At 42.0% G+C, this 23,474-nt stretch overlaps 1 protein-coding gene across 2 annotated transcripts; it reads right to left on the reverse strand.

Annotated features, from left to right (window-relative positions):
* Positions 1 to 207: 207 nt before the first annotated feature.
* LOC139413486 (claudin-19-like) lies at positions 208 to 20,224 on the reverse strand. 2 transcript variants are annotated; one of them, XM_071160944.1, is made up of 5 exons: positions 19,262 to 20,224; positions 10,379 to 10,543; positions 5,367 to 5,451; positions 5,101 to 5,247; positions 208 to 1,344 (listed from the first exon to the last, which is right to left on the reverse strand). In XM_071160944.1, the coding sequence occupies exons 1-5, from the start codon at positions 19,482 to 19,484 to the stop codon at positions 1,296 to 1,298; spliced, it is 669 nt and encodes a 222-aa protein (XP_071017045.1). In that variant the 5' UTR covers positions 19,485 to 20,224; the 3' UTR covers positions 208 to 1,295. The 2 variants fall into 2 exon arrangements, with proteins under 2 accessions (XP_071017045.1, XP_071017046.1); XM_071160945.1 differs by having other exon boundaries at positions 214 to 1,967.
* Between the last annotated feature and the right edge of the window lie 3,250 nt (positions 20,225 to 23,474).

Below are 23,474 nucleotides of genomic sequence, written 5' to 3' on the forward strand. Positions count from 1 at the left end.
AGGAGGTGTGAAATCATATCTAAATTCCAGGAAGAGGCCTTGTTCTGCCCACACACCTGACTCATATTACTGTGTGTGTGTGTGTGTGTGTGTGTTTGTGGTGCAGGTGTGTGTGTGTGTGCGAGCGTGCGTGCGTGCGTGTGTGTGTGTGCGTGGTGCAGGTGTGTGATGGTGAATGTGTATCTTTAAGACAGCATGAACACAAGGTTTTTATCCGTTTACTTTATTCTAAAAGAAACAGACAGGAGTATACATTAAATGAGATGATACATACAGTAAAATAATAATAGTGAATATTAGATCAAGAAAATATATGGTAACTAAATGTATGCAACAGAAAAACACGTTTGACCTGATTACATTCTGCAAACTGGCCAATACAGGGCTTGTACGGGAGACAGTGCTTTCAGCACCTGGAGTACAGAATATCCTCCATAGTCAATAACAAAACATCTCTTCCATCCACAATAAATCATATTGGCACTTAACTAAACAGAATGCAGGTATAATATCCTCAATCCGGGATACAGTACATGTACTACTTCCAAACAGGCTCACAGCTTTGACAAGGTGTGCCTTCGCTTTCATCAGTTAGGGCCATTTACAAATCTGTCTTTCTGTTGTTTTTTAAGTGGTATACTAGCTACAGTACATCTATGTTCCGAGATAAAACTGCATGCAACAGTTTGTCTGAATGGTTCATTTAATGCAAGAGAAAAAGACGAGCACGGATATGTTTTACAATACAGGTACGATATGCATCATCCACATAGGATGTGACACTGCAGAATCCGTGTATAACAGTCAAAAACATACACACAGACACACGTTATAAGGCACTGCAGTAGAGCATATATGTAGCAGAAAGGCTGGAGGTGGTGGTATATGCACCTGGGCACTTCTGTGTAGTAGTACAGAATCAGGTTCACTCTCAATTTTCCAAATAACAGTTATATGTCATAGGTGAGCACGGACAATACCTGTGCATATTGCTGTAACAACACTCTACTATAAAAAAAAACTTCAATATTGCTTGTGTACAAAATAGATTCTAAAATACATTTAAACATTTAACACATGGGCATCTTTAAGAATGATAAAATACTGGTCTGGAGATGTATTACTTCAAAAGTGTATTCTGAGTTTATTTTGTTACATTCTGAGAGTGTGTTTCCTATAGAGTGTCTTGTCTGCTTTTGTTTTCATTGAGACAGTGTCTTGTCTGTTTCTGTTAGACAGTGTCTTGCCTTTTGCCAACAATCTAACACATCGTGGGGCCAAAGGAGTCGCCCAAACTATAAGTATTCCTCCTTTTTCTCTGGTGGGGAACTTTTAACATTTGGTCTGCAATTTAAAAGAAAAAAACATGTTTCAGTAAATGTACACTTGTATTCTCAGAGAACAAAACCAAAAGGCACATATCTACAAACCCAGAAATCATAGGATATCAGTGAAGCAGAAATCAATAAAACATGGCATGACAAATCTTACCTATACAATTAAAGTTCAGTAAAAAAACGATAAACGGACAAAATGGAGTTTCTAGTAAAGGGTTCACAGGATGAAATACAGTAATGCCACCCCTCTAGTCTGAAAGGTGGGGTCTAACCACCTAGCCATACTTCTCCTTTCAGAGTCCCTATTTACAAACAACCTCAAGGGGGTGTGGGAAAGGGGAGTGGCAAGCTCTTAAAGGTGTGGCGGAAATTTTGTTGACCGATAACTTAATATCAGAGACAGATAAGGTGCAGACATTAAGGAAGGGAGTGTGGGGTTGGTGGGAATGTGGGGCTGGTGGGAGGGAGGTAGAGGGGTGCGACATATGCTATAGCGGAGAGACAAGGGTCCACATTTTGAATCTAGGAAGGAACAGGGAAAGGGGAAACAGTGAGCGTAACTCGGACAGTCCTCGAAAAAAGGCAGGGGGTGGTCAGTCAGGGAAACTAGTCTCACTCAACAACTCTGCCCTGAATTAGGGAAGAGAAGAAGACAGGCAGAGAAGAACAGCATTAGAGGAGAGGATACGAGAGGGGAGAGAGAGACACATCAAAAACTCACTGCTTCATCAGTACAGGCAGCTAGCCTTCTGGTGTTAGTGAGTGAATGAGTGCTTGATGCTACATGTTAGGTAAGGATGAATGAAAAGAGGTGCTAGCCAGGCTTTCATTAGCTCTGTGATTAATGAGATGAAGATGGTTGATTCTAGGTGCTCATGCAGTGTTTTTGAAAGGGAAAGCATGTTGGCGCTAAGTGAAGCATTGGAGGACGAATGATGGAGAAGTTAGCGGAAGCTCGTCAGTCACAGCACACAGATCATTTGTTACGATCATGTGTTCTATGGCATGGAATAGATCTGATATGATGTCCAAATCTGTTGGGTTTATGATTGTTGGTTTTGTTTTGTTTTGTTTGGAAACAGTTTGGTCGTGTTGGAACCAGAATCTTATTTGACGGCTAGTATACAGTATCGTACATTATTGTTGATATACCTAGTCACTTGAGGCACACAGTAATAGTACTTTGGGAGGGGAGGTCTTAAAAAGAACTTTTCTGGAAAATGTTGTTGGTGGTTCAACATTTTATTGCTTATTTTGAAGACAAATAAACATACTGTTTATAAAAGCAATATAAATAATTAAAAGTCCTGGTCAATAAACTAGTGTAGTACATGTGTTTCACATCAGTTGGACCTACCATAGGTACGCACATAAAGTAAAACAAAAAACGTATTCAAATATTTCATTCTATTATCTTTGAAGTGGGCTTTTAGGTAGTTTGGTCATGTTTGTCCTTTGGTAATGACTCTTAGAGGACATCTGCTGAAGATGGGCTCATAATGGTTTTAGCAGAAGTGGAGGAGGTCCTTCAAGACCTGTGCATCCCCATTCTGAGTACAATGGAACACTCCATACACAAAGGCTTTACCAAGAAGAGGGGCCAAACAACCAGAAAACGGGGGGTATTGAACGGTTCTTAGAAACGTTAAATGGTTCTGTTATCGGAAGCCCGATGAGCCAACCTTTTCACCCAAGTTAATGTATGTTGAAGAGCCATGATAAAGAGTCAGGAGTATTGGGTTGTGGATTGAAGCAGAGAAATGTCAAATCAAATCAAATTTTATTTGTCACATACACATGGTTAGCAGATGTTAATGCGAGTGTAGCGAAATGACTCCGAAATGTGTAGGTTGAGTTGGCGTTCAGGGGGTCTAGATGGCCTGAGTGGAGGCTTAGAGAATGACTGAAAGTACAGTATATTGCAGTTGCCTTGAATTAATTATTAGCATCAGAATAATTTTTTAAAATCCAGAATAAACACAACAAATCTAATGGAACTGCCCAAAAAGTAGCTTGATAACCACAGCTAATTATCTTATAGTGATCATAACTGGCTTTTACAGTAGCAGATCATTTCTGTATACTTTCATTTCAGGTGGCTAGATGGACATACAATGGCATTTAGTAGCATAGAATAGAGTAGTACAAAATGGATCTTGAATGTCCATTGAAAATTAAGGTTTTCTATAAGAGTTGTTTGTCTATAGAACACCAGAATAATAAACCCCTGAGTTTAACTGAATCACTGTTTTTTTTATAACAGTTGGTTTTTATAAGAGAACAGCCAGTGGTCCTTACCCCATTAATTATCTGAGATATATAACATGTGGATGATCGGTATTGTGTAGACTTGGATGTGTTAACGAATGAAGCATGATGTTAAGGCATACAATAATGGCCATCTCTCTCTCATTAAAACAACATTTCTGTTAGCTCACAACATATTCTACCTTTCCTTTACATCTGATTCGAACTGATGACCTCATAAGATGTTCAGAGGAATCATTTTGTGGAAACTGATTTCAATTCTAATCAGGTCAGCCCTTCATATAGTGTCACCAACTACATTCGATTGGAATGCAACACACACATACACACAGCTCCAACCAGGAAGCATAGGACATGCTAACCAAAGCCACGAAAAGACAAAACTGTATTTTTTTTGTATTTTTTCTTCGATCATATTTGTCCCACAATTTACCTTTAGGCATTACCTATGGCTCCTCTACACAGTAACTTACTTTGGCATTACTTTATTGGTTTGGTTTTAGTTTGCATAGAGGAAGACTGTTTTACAAATAGTTTTTTTATTCACGTCTATTAAAGTGCAAAAACTGGATTATCAACTGTATCTTACGGTCAAATTCAGGAGGTTATAAAGACAAACGTCCAGTATACGTTAAATAATGTTTAAGTAAGGGATAATCAACGAGGGAATATGCGTTCTATGGAAAATAATGACTGACGCGCAAGCGGAGTGGAACTGACCTTCCAACGAGTTGCATTATTTTCCAGAGAACACATAGAGCCCCGAGTTAATTATCCCTTTTATACCATGGCTATAATTTAACACATTTACCACTAGAAATGTATTCAACATCTACTGAAGTAGCTAGCAAGTTTACAAGATAGTGACTGTAGTTGCTGTGTTAACCAAACAAACAAACTTGCTAGTTTCGCTAACCAAACCATCAGTCCTAGCTAAAAATGTAATTCAACAATGACAATGCTTTCAATTTGACTTTTGCTTTCAAAAGCAGGTCAAATAAAACATGTACAAATTAACTATAGCCATTGAATTCTACCGTGAAAATATACCGTGCATTATAGGGAAATAATGCATGCTCTAGAATCCCATTCAAGCCAATCAGAAAAGAGGATTCGACAATGCTATGGTATAATGTCTTTTAAGCCACATGACAGATTTTATTCACATAAAATATTTAAAAGGTTAATTGAGCAAGATCACCATCCTGTCAATGACATGTATTGCAATAAAATATAAAAGTTTCCGCTCAACAATATGTTCTATAGAATAAATGTCATCCGAATTCTTAAAGGTTTCTAAAATCCAAAGGATACTTGGTGGAGACTGTGTGTGTGTGTGTGTGTGTGTGTGTGTGTGTGTGTGTGTGTGTGTGTGTGTGTGTGCAAGTGTTTGTAATCTTTACGCATGAGTAAAAGGTAAACGGGTGAGGAGCAAAGAGTGGTCTCTGCTCTCTGTTTGTGTGGCTGCTGGGAGGTGTGCAGAGTTTACACGTACTCCCTGGCTGTAGATGGTTGTGATTGGCGGTAGTACTGCTGCCCTCGCCTCTCCTCATTGGAGCAGGAGCAACACAGGAAGGATCCGCCCAAAACAGTCAAGCTAGCCGCCGCCCATCCCACGAACAGGGCAGACCCAAACTCATACCTGTAGCGGAAATGGTCAAATGTGTCTTCAATATCGGTCTTGACAGTGTTATAGACATGATATCTGTATCAGACATTAACTGAGATAGATACAGTGTGTGACCAGTGTGATAGGGTTACCTGGCATTGATTGGCGTGTTTGGGTTGAAGAACTGATAGGACACCTGAGTGGCGTACCAGGACACAGACACCATCGTGCACAGACCTGCAGAGACAGAGAGACAGAGAGACAGAGAGAGAATAGAGGTCCCCAAAATGTTATTGCTTTCAACCCAGCTTATTAACATCAAATTATGACACTGAACAAGGACACACACATGGAAGCACACACACACACACACATAGCAGTGAAACACTTTGTGTAATGACTCTGAGGTTGTTTTTCTATCTCTCTCAAGCTCATAGTTGTCTCTGAGGTCAGGGGAGCTTATCGTTCCAAAATCACCATTCCTGTTTACAGCTGGAATCCTAATTACCCAGAGAGCCCCTGGTGAGAGAATTTTGTCAAAGGAATGCAAGAAATGAATATACTCCAGCAGTAAAAGAGTAAACACCATTGAATATAGAGAGATAACAACCTACTGGTAACTGCCAAAACTAAAGGAACCACCAACATGAAATGTTTTAATAGGACGTTGGACCACCACGAGCCAGAACAGCTTCAATGCGCCTTGGCATAGATTCTACATGTTTCCTGAACTTAGTTGTAGGGATGTAACACAATTCTCAATGAGAAATTCCATAATTTGGTGTTTTGTTTGATGGTGGTGGAAAACGCCATTGAAACCCCTTTTTCAAAGTCAATACGATCTCTTCTTCTGGCCACTTGTCACGCCCTGACCATAGAGAGCCTTTTTATTCTCTATTTTGGTTAGGTAGGGATGTGACTAGGGTGGGTAATCTAGGTTGTTTTATTTCTATGTTGGCCTGGTATGGTTCCCAATCAGAGGCAGCAGTTGATCGTTGTCTCTGATTGGGGATCATATTTAGGCAGCCATTTCCCCACTGTGTTTTGTGGGATCTTGTTTATATGTAGTTGCCTGTGAGCACGCCATTGTCATCACGTTTCGAGTATTCTTAATTGTTTTTGTGCGTTTCACGAATAAAAATATGTGGAATCCATATCACGCTGCGCCTTGGTCCGAATGTTATTGCGACGATCGTGACACCACTGGGCATTTTTATACATAACCCCAAGCATGATGAGATGTTAACTGCTTAATTAACTCAGGATGAATACCTGTTTGGAAGCACCTGCTTTCAATATACTTTTTATTCCTCATTTGCTCAGGTGTTTATTTGGGCAGTTACCTGTAATTGAGATTATAAATCACTGTAGTGCCTGAAACTTACATTTGAAGAGTGGTACTTTACCTGTATACATTTTCTAATAGCCTTTTAAGTTGTAAAGGAGTTTACAGTGCCCTCCACTAATATTGGCAACCTTGGTAAATATGAGCAAAACGGGCTGTGAAAAAGAAATCTGTATTGTTCATCCTCTTGGTCTTTCATTCAAAATATTCACAAAAATCTAACCTTTAATTGAAGACAAAAATTTAAGGAAATAATAAGTTCTTATCATAAAACAAATATTTTTCTCAAATATACAGTGCATTGCGAAAGTATTCGGCCCCCTTGAACTTTGCGACCTCTTGCCACATTTCAGGCTTCAAACATAAAGATATAAAACTGTATTTTTTTGTGAAGAATCAACAACAAGTGGGACACAATCATGAAGTGGAACGACATTTATTGGATATTTCAAACTTTTTGAACAAATCAAAAACTGAAAAATTAGGCGTGCAAAATGATTCAGCCCCCTTAAGTTAATACTTTGTAGCGCCACCTTTTGCTGCCATTACAGCTGTAAGTCGCTTGGGGTATGTCTCTATCAGTTTTGCACATCGAGAGACTGAAATTTTTTTCCCCATTGCTCCTTGCAAAACAGCTCGAGCCCAGTGAAGTTGGATGCAGAGCATTTGTGAACAGCAGTTTTCAGTTCTTTACACAGATTCTCGATTGGATTCAGGTCTGGACTTTGACTTGGCCATTCTAACACCTGGATATGTTTATTTTTGAACCATTCCATTGTAGATTTTGCTTTATGTTTTGGATCATTGTCTTGTTGGAAGACAAATCTCCGTCCCAGTCTCAGGTCTTTTGCAGACTCCATCAGGTTTTCTTCCAGAATGGTCCTGTATTTGGCTCCATCCATCTTCCCATCAATTTTAACCATCTTCCCTGTCCCTGCTGATGAAAAGCAGGCCCAAAGCATGATGCTGCCACCACCATGTTTGACAGTGGGGATGGTGTGTTCAGCTGTGTTGCTTTTACGCCAAACATAACGTTTTGCATTGTTGCCAAAAAGTTCAATTTTGGTTTCATCTGACCAGAGCACCTTCTTCCACATGTTTGGTGTGTCTCCCAGGTGGCTTGTGGCAAACTTTAAACGACACTTTTTATGGATATCTTTAAGAAATGGCTTTCTTCTTGCCACTCTTCCATAAAGGCCAGATTTGTGCAATATACGACTGATTGTTGTCCTATGGACAGAGTCTCCCACCTCAGCTGTAGATCTCTGCAGTTCATCCAGAGTGATCATGGGCCTCTTGGCTGCATCTCTGATCAGTCTTCTCCTTGTATGAGCTGAAAGTTTAGAGGGACGGCCAGGTCTTGGTAGATTTGCAGTGGTCTGATACTCCTTCCATTTCAATATTATCGCTTGCACAGTGCTCCTTGGGGTGTTTAAAGCTTGGGAAATCTTTTTGTATCCAAATCCGGCTTTAAACTTCTTCACAACAGTATCTCGGACCTGCCTGGTGTGTTCCTTGTTCTTCATGATGCTCTCTGCGCTTTTAACGGACCTCTGAGACTATCACAGTGCAGGTGCATTTATACGGAGACTTGATTACACACAGGTGGATTGTATTTATCATCATTAGTCATTTAGGTCAACATTGGATCATTCAGAGATCCTCACTGAACTTCTGGAGAGAGTTTGCTGCACTGAAAGTAAAGGGGCTGAATAATTTTGCACGCCTAATTTTTCAGTTTTTGATTTGTTAAAAAAGTTTGAAATATCCAATAAATGTCGTTCCACTTCATGATTGTGTCCCACTTGTTGTTGATTCTTCACAAAAAAATACAGTTTTATATCTTTATGTTTGAAGCCTGAAATGTGGCAAAAGGTCGCAAAGTTCAAGGGGGCCGAATGCTTTCGCAATGCACTGTATGTGTGCCACAATTATTGGCATCCCTTCATTGAATACTTTGTGCAACCTCCCTTTGCCAAGATAACAGCTCTGAGTCTTCTCCTGTAATGCCTAACAAGGTTGGAGAACACATTTGCAAGGGATCTGAGAACATTCCTCCATACAGAATCTCTCCAGATCCTTAAGATTCCAAGGTCCACGCTTGTGGGCTCTCCTCTTCAGCTCTTCCAACATGCTTTCTTTGGGGTTTAGGTTAGGGGACTTTGACGGCCATGGCAAAACCTTGATTCTGTTGTCAGTGAATCATTTTTGTATTGATTTTGAGGTGTGCTTTGGATCACTGTCCTGCTGGAAGATCCAACCACGGCCCAGTTTAACCTTTCTGATCTCCCCATCCCAGATCCGGGATCGTGAATACAGACTCAAGCTCATTACCATAACGCAACGTTAACTATTCATGAAAATCGCAAATGAAATGAAATAAATATGCCATCTCTCAAGCTTAGCCTTTTGTAAACAACACTGTCATCTCAGATTTTCAAAATATGCTTCTCAACCATAGGAAAACAATAATTTGTATAAAAGTAGCTAGCTAGCGTAGCATTTAGCATTAGCATTAGCGTTAGCATCCAGCACGCAACATTTCAACAAAAACATAAAAGCCTTCAAATAAAATCATTTACCTTTGAAGAACTTCGGATGTTTTCAATGAGGAGACTCTCAGTTAGATAGCAAATGCTCAGTTTTTCCAAAAAGATTCTTTGTGTATTAGAAATAGCTCCGTTTTGTACATCACATTTGGCTACCAAAAAAAAACGAAAATTCAGTCCTCAAAACGCGAACTTTTTTCCAAATTAACTCCATAATATCGACTGAAAACATGGCAAACGTTGTTTAGAATCAATCCTCAAGGTGTTTTTCACATATCTCTTCGATGATATATCGTTCGTGGAAGCATGGTTTCTCCTCTCAATCAAATGGAAAAATACTTGCACCTGGCTTTGCGCACCAATTTCGACGCAGGACACCAGGCGGACACTTGGAAAATGTAGTCTCTTATGGTCAATCTTCCAATGATATGCCTACAAATACGTCACAATGCTGCCGACATCTTGGGGAAACGGCAGAAGGTCTAAGCTGATTCCTGTCGCATTCACAGCCATATAAGGAGACATTAGAAAACAGAGCTTCAGAAATTCTGCTCATTTCCTGTTTGACGTTTCATCTTGGTTTCGCCTGTAGAATGAGTTCTGGGGCACTCACAGACAAAATCTTTGCAGATTCTGAAACTTCAGAGTGTTTTGCATAGAATATGCATAGTCAAGCATCTTTTCGTGACAAAATATTGTGCTTAAAACGGGAACGTTTTTTATCCAAAAATGAAATAGCGCCCCTAGAGATGCAACAGCTTCCTAGCAGAGGTTTTGATTTAATATCTGCTGGTACTTGATGGAGTCCATGACACCATGTATCCAGGGCCTTTGGAAGATAAACAGCCCCACAACATCAAAGATCCACCACCATACTTCACAGTGGGGATGAGGTACTTTTCTGTATGGCTATCTTTCTGTCTACGCCAAAGCCACCTCTGGTGTTTGTTTCCAAAAAGCTCTATTTTGGTCTCATCTGACCCTTAGAACCCAGTCCCATTTAAAGTTCCAGTAACGTTTGGCAAACTGTAGGGGCTTGAATTTGTTGTTTGATGACAGCAAAGGACATTTTATGGCAACCCTCCCAAACAATTTGTGGTTATGTAGGTGTCGTCTGATAGTAGTTTTGGAGACTTTCTGATCCCAAGACCCAACTAACATCTGCAATTCTCCAGCTGTGATCCTTGGAGATGTTTTACTTGCCCCAAAATTGTGTGTGTTTCTTTAATCACATGACAGTCACATGATGGTCACCTTGCAGAAATCTCACCTGCGAGCAGGAAGAGGGCTCCTCCAGACACAGCTATGCGTCCTTTGGAGATGGGGTTGTTGTCGCCCACTTTAGTGCACTTCATCCCCACCACACTCACTATCATTCCTATGAAGCCCAGCAGCACGGACACCACCATAAGAGCACGACACGTCTGGATGTGCACTGTGGAGAGAGAGCGGGGAGATGAGGACAGGATAAAAGGTAGTTAAAGGGAGAAAGAGGTTAGAGGGGTGAGAGGAAAGAAGGAGGAGAGGGGGAAACATGGGGGGTGAAAAGGGAGGAAGAGGTTAGAGGGGTGAGAGGAAAGAAGGAGGAGAGGGGGAAACATGGGGGGGTGAAAAGGGAGGAAGAGGTTAGAGGGGTGAGAGGAAAGAAGGAGGAGAGGGGGAAACATGGGGGTGTGAAAAGGGAGGGAGCAGTGAGGGAGAATATAGAAGGGAGGGCAGGTGGGGATGAAGAGGAGAAAGAGGGTGAAGGGAATTATAGAAAGGTGGGAAGAAAGAGGGTCTGTTAGGGCAGTTTTACTCGGCTTCAGATGGAGATCAGAGAGAAGACATGGTACACACAGAATATCTACACACAGGGTTTGTTCATATAATATCTACACACAGGGTATATTCATAGAGAATATCTACACACAAGGTATATTCATATAGAATATCTATACACAGGGTATATTCATATAGAATATCTACATACAGGCTACATTCACATAGAATATTTGCACACATGGTATATTTGTAGAGAATATTTACACACAGGGCGGCAGGTAGCCGAGAGGTTAGAGCGTTGGACTAGTAACCGAAAGGTTGCAAGATTGAATTCCCTAGCTGACAAGGTAAAAATCTGTCGTTCTGCCCCAGAGGCAAGGCAGTTAACCCACTATTCCTAGGCCGTCATTGAATATAATAATTTGTTCTTAACTGACTTGCCTAGTTAAATGAATTTTTTTAAAAGAAAAATATAGAATTTCTACACACATGGTAAATTCACAGAGAATGTATACAAACAGGGTACATTCATATAGAATATTTACACACAGGGTATATTCAAATAGAATATCTACACACAGGGTATATTCATATAGAATATCTACACACAGGGTATATTCATATAGAATATCTACACACAGGGTATATTCATATAGAATATCTATACGTGGGTATTGAAGCTCTAGATTTCTCAGTATCGGATGTTCAATTGGAGCAGAACGGGAGTGGAAGAAAGTTAAGCCACATTAGGATAGAAGGTATTCAGTGGGATTGCTGTGCAAAGCATCACTGGAAAAGAATCCAACCAAAACATTACTACAACCACCACATTGTAAATCAAAATGAAATTATAATTCAACTTCTTAACACAAAACTGGAGACAACAAAGACACACATTCTCCTTTCTCTGGCTCTTTTTTCTCCCTCTCTCTTTCTATCCACCTCTTTCTTGCTCTCTCTCTATGTCCCTATTGCTCTCTCCCTTTCTCTCTCTATCTTTCTCTCTCTTTCTCTCTCTTTCCCTATCTCTCTCTTTATGAACTCATTATGTTTCTAACTTCCATGTTTCAAAATGGGATAATAAAAGCAGCCTTAGTCCAGAGTTTGACTTAACTGTCCCTCTTAATCATTCCAAATAACTTCACAGTGGTTTCACTGCTCAGAATTCCATTGATAACCCACACAGACATCAGTGCCCACATAACTCAGTGGGCGGGACATTTTACATCTTTACACGCACGCGCATGCGCTCGCGCACACGCACTCACGCGCACACACACACAAACACACACACACACACACACATTAACTTATGGACACATTCTGTAGGAAGAAATTACATACACACAAACATACACACTCATTTTCTGTCACACACACACACACACTGTAGGAGGGCCTGTTTTACATGTTTCACACAGTGGGATTAGTGTGGCTTTGTCACAAAGCGGGATTGTTTTCACAGGGCTGTCGCCACCGCAATCAGACACTGTGGCCTGCAACACACACACACTGACACAGCAGCCTTGGAAGAGACTACAAGGCTAACACAATATGAAAAAAACACTGGTACAAGACTCACACAGCATTAATACTCACACCAAAATCTAAAATCTATTCTAGCCTTTATCCAGGTTCACAGCTCAACATAAGATCAACTCTCTCACACAACAAAACCCACATGCATGAACCAAATGAACACATATCTACATCTTTACGGCAGACTAAATTACTATACATTATAGAATAGAATAGAATAGAATAGAATGGGATAGTACAACTACATAGGATAATGTAATACTGACACTGTGAGAAAATGTACATCAAGTACAACTGGAGAATCTGTCCAGCAAACTTAAGTACAGAAATAATCTACCTTTATGATGGGAAAACACACTTGCACATTCATAGTTGGCAATAAATTACACTTCAGAACCTGATCTGAAAGGGGTAGTGATGGGCAGACGAGCTTTGAAGTTAGATTGATGTGTGGCACTATCCGTTTGAAGGAGAATTGTAATACTTTATGAAAGAAAAAGCTTTTATTTTCTCTTTCTCTATTCTCCCTTTCATCCATTCTTTCCTTTTTAAAAGTGTGTGGGGAGTTTGGGCTGGCCCTACAGGGCACCACTCTGATCTATGGACTAACAGAGGAGTCAAGTGTGTGTGTGTGTGTGTGTGTGTGTGTGTGTGTGTGTGTGTGTGTGTGTGTGTGTGTGTGTGTGTGTATTCCTCCCTACCCCATGCCAAGGCTGGCAGTGCCAAGCACAAGCTGGATGTGGATGTTGACGATGGACATTGTCCTTTGTGAAATCACTTGTGACTTCATACGTAACATTGGTTTTGCCAACACTAAAACCGAAAACTGTTTCAACAACTCTACCTTCATTCTATTCATGTATATGTCAGTGTGACACAGGCTTTGTGGAATAGTGTAAGCTAAGTTCAGGGGCACAGATATGTGGATGATGATTGTCATGTGAGCCTTCAGCTTCAGATGCATATTTTACATCTATAGTGCCGAACCGCCATTTCAGCACTCCTGTCCAGTTGACAAGAAACAACACCACACTCGATCACGATAGAGGGAGAGAAGAGAGAGAGAGAGAGAGAGATCAATCACTAGAGAGAGAGAGAGAAAAATAGAAATAGAGAGAGAGAGATCCTGGGGGGAGAGAGACAGCAAGATACTGGAGAGAGAGAGAGAGAGAGAGAGAGAGAGAGAGAGAGAGACAGAGAGAGAGGGAGAATGTGTGCCAGTACATAGCTGCTACTAACTCTACTGATGTCCTCACAATGGGCAGGAGGGAAACTGGCGATGGGGCATGGTGTGATGTAAAGGGGGGACATCAGACCATCCACCATTTCATCATCATGTGTGGGCCGGGGGTCAGATATTCCACTGTAATATCCAGAGCTATAGAGAGTTCAACAAACTATCCTCCATGTTGCCACCAAACATTCCTCAACAGTTCACATGTCTTACTAGAAAATATTTTAAATATCTTTAATGCCAATATCCTACCCTGAGATTCTAAATATCTAATCATGCCAAAGTCTGTGTTTTCTTTTTTTTCTTTTTTTCACCTTTATTAACCAGGTAGGCCAGAGAACAAGTTCTCATTTACAACTGCGACCTTGCCAAGATAAAGCAAAGCAGTGTGACACAGACAACAACACAGAGTAACACATGGAGTAAACAATAAAACAAGCCAATAACACAATAAACAAGTCAATGACACAGTAGGAAAAAAATAAAGTCTATATACAGTGTGTGTAAAAGGCATGAGGAGGTAGGCAATAAATAAGCCATAGGAGCGAATAATTACAATTTAGCAGATTAATTCAATGACACAGTAGAGTGATAAACGAGCAGATGGTGATGTGCAAGTAGAGATACTGGTGTGCAAAAGAGCCGAAAAGTAAATAAAATAAAAACAGTATGGGGATGAGGTAGGTAGATCGGGTGGGCTATTTACAGATGGACTATCCACAGCTGCAGCAATCGGTAAGCTACTCAGATAGCTGATGTTTAAAGTTGGTGAGGGAAATAAAAGTCTCCAACTTCAGCGATTTTTGCAATTCGTTCCAGTCACTGGCAGCAGAGAACTGGAAGGAAAGGCGGCCAAATGAGGTGATGACTTTGGGGATGATCAGTGAGATATACCTGCTGGAATGTGTGCTATGGGTGGGTGTTGTTATGACCAGTGAACTGAGATAAGACGGAGCTTTACCTAGCATAGACTTATAGATGACCTGGAGCTAGTGGGTCTGGCAACCAATATGTAGTGAGGGCCAGCTGACTAGAGATGCAGTGGTGGGTGGAATAAGGTGATTTTGTAACAAAACGGATGGCACTGTGATAGACTGCATCCAGTTTGCTGAGTAGAGTATTGGAAGATATATTGTAGATGACATCGCCGAAGTCGAGGATCGATAGGATAGTCAGTTTTACTAGGGTAAGTTTGGCGGTGTGAGTGTAGATGGCAATGTTGCGAAATAGAAAGCTGATTCTAGATTTGATTTTGGATTGGAGATGCTTAATATGAGTCTGGGAGGAGAGTTTACAGTCTAACCAGACACTTAGGTATTTATAGTTGTCCACATATTCTAGGTCGGAACCGTTCAGGGTGGTGATGCTAGTCGGGCGGGCGGATGCGGGCAGCGAATGGTTGAAAAGTATGCATTTGGTTTTACTAGCGTTTAAGAGCAGTTGGAGGCCACGGAAGGAGTGTTGTATGGCATTGGAGGTCGTTTGGAGGTTAGTTAGCACAGTGTCCAAGGAAGGGCCAGAAGTATACAGAATGGTGTCGTCTGCGTAGAGGTGGATCAGGGAATCGACCGCAGCAAGAGCGACATCATTGATGTATACAGAGAAAAGAGTCGGCCTGAAAATTGAACCCTGTGGTACCCCCATAGAGATTGCCAGAGGTCCGGACAACATGCCCTCCGATTTGACACACTGAACTCTGCTTTCAAAGTAGTTGGTGAACCGGGTCCATGTTTTGCATGGGGAGGCTTGGGCAAGTAGCTGTGGGGGGGGGGGGGGGCTGTTTGCCGGGGTTGGAGTAGCCAGGAGGAAGGCATGGCCAGCCGTTGAGAAATGCTTCTTGAAATTTTAGAATATCATGGATTAATCGGTGGTGACCGTGTTACCTAGCCTCAGTGCAGTGGGCAGCTGTGAGGAGGTGCTCTTGTTCTCCATGGACTTTACAGTGTCCCAAAACATTTTGGAGTTAGAGCTACAGGATGCAAATTCCTGCTTGAAAAAGCTGGCCTTTGCTTTCCTGACTGACTCTGTGTATTGGTTCCTGACTTCCCTTAACAGTTGCATATCGCGGGGACTATTCGATGCTATTGCAGTCCGCCACAGGATGTTTTTTTGCTGGTCAAGGGCAGTCAGGTCTGGATTGAACCAAGGGCTCTATCTGTTCTTAGTTCTGCACTTTCAGAACGGGGCATGTTTATCTAACATGGTGAGCAAATTACTTTTAAAGAATGAGCAGGCATCCTCTACTGAGGGGATGAGGTCAATATCCTTCCAGGATACCTGAGCCAGGTCGATTAGAAAGGCCTGCTCGCAGAAGTGTTTTAGGGAGCTTTTGACAGTGATGAGGGGTGGTCGTTTGACCGTGGACCCATAGCGGATACAGGCAATGAGGCAGTGATTGCTGAGATCCTGATTGAAAACAGAGGAGGTGTATTTGGAGAGCAAGTTGGTCAGGATAATGTCTATGAGGGTGCCCATGTTTCCGGATTTAGGGTTGTACCTGGTGGGTTCCTTGATGATTTGTGAGAGATTGAGGGCATCTAGCTTTAGATTGTAGGACTGCCAGGATGTTAAGCATATCCAGTTTAGGTCATCTAACAGAACGAACTCTGAAGCTAGATGGGGGGCACATCAATTCACAAATGGTGTCCAGGGCACAGCTGGGCACGGAAGGGGGTCGATAGCAGGTGGAAACAGTGAGATACTTATTTCTGGAGAGATTCATTTTTAAAATTAGAAGTTCGAACTGTTTGGGCAGAGACCTAGAAAGTATGACAGAACTTTGCAGGCTATCTCTGCAGTAGATTGCAACTCCTCCCCCTTTGGCAGTTCATAAGTCTGTAGGAGAGAGTGCTCTACGGCTTGGACTCACTGCAGTATTTAACACTAAGCTGTCAAAAGAGAAAACTATCTTTGATTTTCACCTCAATGGGATCCCCCGTTCCTCAAACCTGGCAACAAAACACTTTGGTTACAGTAGCACAGTAACCTAGCTATACGGGGGACCTGGGTGTATTTGCTTCATATGCCCCAGAGCCAGAGAGAGAGAGAGAGAGTTTGGCAATTACTTTGGCAGTTACTTTGGCAATTACTACTGTCATCCAAAAAGCATGATGTCACTGAAATGATATCACATGATTCCATGGCAGCCATTAGCGTCTCCTGTAAAATCTTGACCCATAACAGCTCAGCGATCTCATCATGACTGGTTGAATAGAATGCTCAGAAGCAGCTTTAAAGCATCCCTCTAAAGTTGGCCAAAATCGACCTATATTGTCTTGTATGTCTTATATTGTCCTATATTGTTATGTCCTGTATAGCACTAGTGCTGGTGTGGTATTGTACACTGTCTAGTGCAGTACAGAGGTTTCATTACTGTAGAGCCCAGAGAACTGAGAGCTTAGGTGGGTTGTGACCAATACCAGGCAGTATCTGCCTCTGAGACTGAAACTGCAACAAGTAGAAGAAGAACTGTTCCTTCAGCACCACTGTTCAGACTAGAATGAAAGAAGATTTCCCAGGACCCGTACAGTATGCACAGGGAGTAGTATCCTTCTTTTTGTCAGTCTAGTGTCCAGACCTTGTCATAAGTCTCCCAGAACAGCTTTGATATGTTAATTATCGAAGCTGAAGCTGAAAAAGTCCATCAGCTTCCACTGCAGTGCTTTGGTACACTCCAACACTCCAACAACACAGTCTGCTGAACATTTAGTCCTCATCACATGTTCCTCATGCTGTGTAGTGAAGGAGAAGGGTTAATTTAGCACACTGTATTAATAAAAGATACCTACAGGAACTGCCTAACACACACATACACTCACCAGACATTCAACTCCAGTACCCATGCTCGAGCACACACATACACACATAAACACCATACATCCAAGACCAGTACCGAGTTTAACCTTACCATAACAGAGAGAGAGATTTTGGAATGAAAGACAGCAACAAGTAGCAGAAACACAGGATAAACTTATCAAGCGTTGGCCCCAAAGTATGTGATGCTGTTTGCTCACACTCGCTCATTGTCCACTCATACAAACACACACACACACACACACACACACACACACACACACACACGGTGTTAGGGCCAGAGAGGAACAATGCGTGTGTGTGGGGAAGACAGAGCGCATTCTGAGAATATCTCTGGTGTATGGCTCAACACTGAGCTTTTCTTCTCCAAACAACCACTATTCATCACAGGGACAATACTCTGTTTTTATTACGCCGATGAGCCAAAGGAGATGTAAAATCCAGCTCACCCTCACAGCGAAAGCCACAGAAAATGTTTTGATATAATTAATTGCACAGTGGCCAAACATGTGGTTTGTTTTTTTGGGGCGGTGTGCGTCACAGGGATTAACTTGGGCATCCGTGTTTCTTAATCAACCACAAAGAAAAACAGAAAACTCCAAAGGGTGTTTTCCTGAATTACAGGCAAATTATCTGACCAAGTCCTCCCCCTGTAACCTTCCATTAGTAATTCTAACGTGGTAACCAGTAGAAACAATAGACAGGTGAATTCATGTAAATGACCTGTCATCAGTTATGAGTCAGTAGGTCTACTCTAAACAGCTTGGAGATGACAGGAGCCTCATATTCAGGGATAATTTATGCCAGAACCCCACATTCCTCTCTCTCTCTCTCTCTCTCTTTATTTTTTCTCTCTCTCTCCCTTTCTCTCTCTCTCTCTCTCTCTCTCTCTCTTTTTTATTTTATTTTTTCTCTCTCTCTCTCTCTCCTACTCTCTCTCTCTCTCCTACTCTCTCTCTCTCTCTCTCTCTCTCTCTCCTACTCTCTCTCTCTCTCCTACTCTCTCTCTCTCCCGTTCTCTCTTTCTTCTATTTCTTTTTTGCTCCCTCTCTCCTACTCTCTCTCCTACTCTCTCTCTCTCTCTCTCTCTCTCCTACTCTCTCTCTCTCTCTCTCCTACTCTCTCTCTCTCCCTCTCTCTCTTTCTGCTATTTCTTTTTTGCTCCCTCTCCCTCTCTTTCTCTCTCCCTCCCTTTCCTTCTCCCCCTCTCTCCCTCTGTCTGTCTCTTAATTAAACATGTCAACAGCAGCATTTTTTATCTGATTAATTTATGCCTGACTTTAATGTGTCCCAGACAGATGGATTAGTTAGATTGTTTTGTCTTGTATTTATGCATTTAGTCGCTGAATCATACAATAAGTTAAACTGATAATAGGATCATGCTGTTACTAGAAAAATACTCTCTATAAATCAACACAGTTAATGCCCATGTTGTGAATTGGGTAAACAGATTGTTTATAAGAGAGGCAGCAGCTTTAAGGCATCTCATAGTGACCAAGTCTACTGACAGATTATAACTGTCCACACACAGGCATCTAAGACTGCTCTGAATAACATTCTCATTCAACCCATTCAAACTGTGGCAGTTAGAGAGAATGAGAGAATGGGAGAATGCCAACAGTTAAAAAAGAAACAGGGAGAAAAAGAGTGAGAGAGAGAAAGAGAGGATTTGTTCAGTGATGCAATGCTGAGGCAGAGAGTTGGAGAGAAAGTGAGAAGAAAGATAGAAGTCAAGTTAAGGATAGAAAGCAAGATTATGACAGCTTGCAAGTGGATGAGTGACCGTTGCGATGTCCTACTCACCGTCCAGTGACAGCATGGAGTCAAACACCTTGCACTGCACCTGTCCCGTACTCTGTGAGGCACAGCTCATCCACAGGCCTTCGTAGAGCCCCACAGCCGTGATGATGGCGTCACCCGCGTACGAAGACTGCTTCCATTGGGGTAGCACAGTGGTGGAGATGATGCCTATCCAACCACCCAATGCCAGGAAGTAACCTAGCAACTGGAAACCCGAGTTCGCCATCCTGTCTTTTCGTCTATCTGTTTCTGTCTGTCTCTAGACCTGTTATTCTCTCTCTTACCCTCTTTGTTCTTCTGGGCTTTTCTGAATTATTTTTTTCTTTCTTACTAAATGTATGTTCTTTCTATGTTCCTTTCTGTGTTCTTTCTATGTTCCTTTCTATGTGTCTGTCCTATTTCTGTGCTCCTTCTCTTAGGTGAATATTTGGACCTCTTCAGAACACCTGTAGCAGTCGTGTAGCGCAGTGCTTCCACAAAGAGGCAGTACTGTAGGCACGACGTACCACAGAACTTTCTCTCAGAACTCCTGTTGTCTCTCAGATTAACAGAAGCACAGAACCAAAAGTCAAGCACCACTTTACAAACAATCCAGATTTCAATACAACCCCAGGTGTTCTGTCAGTGGTCGCACTCCTTTCTCTCTCTTCCTATGGTCTCCTTCCTGGTCACTGTCCGGTCCCTCTGAGCATCTCCTTCTCTCTGCTCTCTCTCACACATCTGGTGGTCTACCCTCTCTTTCTCTCTTTTCCTATTTTTCTCTCTCTTTCTCCAGTTGGAGATGTGTGTGTGTCACCGGGTCTTGTGGTTGACCAGACTGCTGTTCCCTGGTTGTCCGGGGGGATCAGGTTGTCAGGCTCGGTCACTGGGCTCACTGGGTTGCCTCAGATACTGCATGGTTTCTCCTTACTCTCTCTCTCTCTTTCTCTCATCAACAATCTCTCTGCATGCTCCGCACTCCGAGGGCTGAACGATGGATAAGAAAAATAAGAAGAAAAAAAATGAAAAAGTTTATGCACACAAAAAGCCCCTGACAGGCTGGGCACAGAGTGGGCCGGGAGCTGAGCTCTGATTGGCTCTTTCAGTGTTCTAGGTACAACCAATGGGAGGAGGAAAGGAGAGGCGCAGAGAGAGAGAGAGAGAGAGAGAGAGAGAGAGAGAGAGAGAGAGAGAGAGACTTTTTATGTTCAATATTATTCATGTTATGGAAAGTCTATAATGATATGACTAGGAGCAATTAAAAAGTACACATTTCTGAAAGTTGTCTTTGCATTCTGTTGTGTGTTGTTTTGTCGTGTTGTTAGTTGTTGTCTGGTCTACCAGATGTTAGATGCTGAATGTGTCAACCCTGTAAATGTTTGAACCCTTTTCGAAAACACACATAAGCCAACATTAAACTGACAAGCGCGTGAAAATGACATGTCACATCCAGACAACCAAATGATGGGCTGGCCCACCAAAGGTCTTCTCATCGCCATTGAAACCTGCACAATTGAGTCCCCGTAGGGGGGGGGGGGGGGGGAGTATTTTAGTCATAAATGTTTGATGTCTGGCCTATACCATGTCTCTCACCATATCACAGTGCATTTTCATGCATGTAAAGCAAATATCTGTGAAAATCAGACAATAAATAAATATCCCATCTAATCTAATCTAGTTTTGGAGACCAGGTCAAGTACTATGTGTCCAACACTTTAGTCTCTGTATAGATTGCAGATTGCATCTTTAAACTTGAATTGGGACTTTTGGGCACATGAGAACACGTGTGTGTCTGAATGTCAGTACTAAGGTTTCCCTTTGGAATTGTGTTATTAAATTCAACATAGTTTATTTGAATCCAATACACTCTGTTACTGCCAATTAGATGGTCTGCACACTGTCTGGGAAACATTATAGAAATCAAATCTCTAAGACCACCCCACCCACACACAAAACACTGTCTCTATATCCACACACACACACACACACACACACACACACACACACACACCCTCTTACCAACTTTAAAAGACTCAGGGATCATTGAGACAGGCTGGGGCCATGGGGATTGGTTGATCTCACAGTGGGGAGGAGTTCATCACCCAGATAGTCATTAACTGGACCACAAGATCAGATGCAACCCAAACATAGACTCACTCACACACACACTCCCCTCCTTGTTCTTCTTACCCCAGCAAATGAAGGTAAACAATGGAATTAAATGGAATGATAATGTAGTCTATACCAACTGAAGAGAACTAACAGTAAATTAGCAGTGTAATACGTGTTGTTATTAGGCCTACTGACAGTCGATACTGATACTGTCTAATATTCATATATGCTTTTTCCACTTGGAACCGGTAGGTTCACTAGACCTTATTCATGGTTTTCTGGCACATAAAGGGGGTGGAATTATTAGGGAATTAAGTCAAGGTCAGAATATGGTGTGTCTGTACACACACCTCCACCACATCTTCATTTATTTGATCCCAACCAAAATGAATAGCAGGTGAATAGCACACTATTCTCATGCTTAAGTTCAAGGTCAGAAAAGGCATAGAGAGAAAAGTGCATAAAAAGGGAATTACGTTCCATTTATGCACTCTTAACTCGGGTCGGAATCGGCCCCCGTTGAATACCATCGATATGTTCTCCTCTCTCCCTCTGTTGAATACCATCCGTATGTTCTCCTCGCTCCCTCTGTTGAATACCATCCGTATGTTCTCCTCTCTCCCTCTGTTGAATACCATCCGTATGTTCTCCTCTCTCCCTCTGTCACGTCCGTCGTTGAAGGAATGAGACCAAAGCGCAGCGTGGAAAGTGTTCATGATATTTAATACTGAACCACGGACAAAACAACAAAATATAAACAAACGTAAAGTTCTGCAGGGCTAGACAGCAACTGTGCAAAAACAAGATCCCACAAACTCAGGTGGAAAACAGGCTGCCTAAGTATGATTCCCAATCAGAGACAACGATAGACAGCTGACTCTGATTGAGAACCATACCCAGCCAACAAAGAAATAGAAAACTAGAATGCCCACGCAAATCACACCCTGACCTAACCAAATAGAGAAATAAACAGGCTCTCTATGGTCAGGGTGTGACACCCTCCTTTATCATCTCCCCACTCTCATAATTATATTGCCCCTACCTGCCTCCCTTATTCCCTCCATCTTCTCTCCCTCTCTTCCACTCTTGTCTCATCACACCTTTATGCCATCTTTTCTCCTCTCCTTTGTCACTCCCCCCTCCCCCCTCCTCAACCCAACCCATCTAGCATCTCCTCCCTCTCCAACAACATCAGCCCCCATCTCTACCTTTTCACTCCTCTCTCTCCCCTCTACCCCTCTGCTCTTTCTTTCCTTTCCTCCTCTATACCTCTGGCCCCTCTCACTACCCCTGACCTGCCAGGGTTCCAGGATTGCCATGGTGACCAGCCTGTGGTTCCTGTGGTCAGGTTCACGACTGGCTAATTAGCTGCCTGACATTCAGGGGAGTTTTGGTCATACAGCAGTTCAGTTGAGGGAGAAAATGGAGAGAAGCGTAGAAATAGAGAGTTAAAAGACAGGAAAAGATTAAAGAAAGTAAAAACAAGAGCAAGGGGAGGTGGCTTCAACAGAGCTCAGCTCAGGAGGAGCTGTGGAATTTTGAAACATAACAATTGGTTTGAACAATGCGACAGAGCAGTGAAATTGGTTGAACAATTTAACAACACACTACTATTAAAAAAAACTATTTCACAACACAATTTAATTGGTGAACAATTGTTCAGCACATTGTTCAATATTTTTATTATTAGGCCTACAGCTGATTACAATTCAAGTCAATTCAAGCTGTTAGCTTGTTTTCCCAGCCAATATGTAATGTGATGGAGGCATGCTATTTTCCCAGCTTATTCTTCTAAACAGGAAACCATCTAATTTATTTTACTAGGCAAGTCAGTTAAGAACAAATTCTTATTTTCAATGACGGCCTAGGAACAGTGGGTTAACTGCCTGGTCAGGGGCAGAACGACAGATTTGTACTTCGTCAGCTCGGGGATTTGAACTTGCAACCTTCCGGTCACTAGTCCAACGCTCTAACCACTAGGCTACCTGCCGCCCCTAATGAGGCAGCTGGTAGCCTAGTGTTTAAGAGCTTTAGACCAATAACCGAAAGGTTGCTGGTTCAAATCCCTATACCAACTAAGTGCAAAAACTTGCTCTTGAGCAAGGCCCTAATTGCTCCTGTAAGG

This window comes from Oncorhynchus clarkii, chromosome 7 (assembly GCF_045791955.1).
Source record: "Oncorhynchus clarkii lewisi isolate Uvic-CL-2024 chromosome 7, UVic_Ocla_1.0, whole genome shotgun sequence".
NCBI classification, from domain to species: domain Eukaryota; kingdom Metazoa; phylum Chordata; class Actinopteri; order Salmoniformes; family Salmonidae; genus Oncorhynchus; species Oncorhynchus clarkii.

Coding starts and splice junctions, on each gene's coding strand:
- LOC139413486 (XM_071160944.1), bottom strand. CDS start 19,484: ATGGCGAACTCGGGTTTCCAGTTGCTAGGTTACTTCCTGGCATTGGGT. Junction 5,452..10,378: donor AGCCCTCTTCCTGCTCGCAG/GTGAGATTTCTG, acceptor CTGTCTCTGCAG/GTCTGTGCACGATGGTGTCT. Junction 1,345..5,100: donor CAACCATCTACAGCCAGGGA/GTACGTGTAAAC, acceptor TTTAAATTGCAG/ACCAAATGTTAAAAGTTCCC.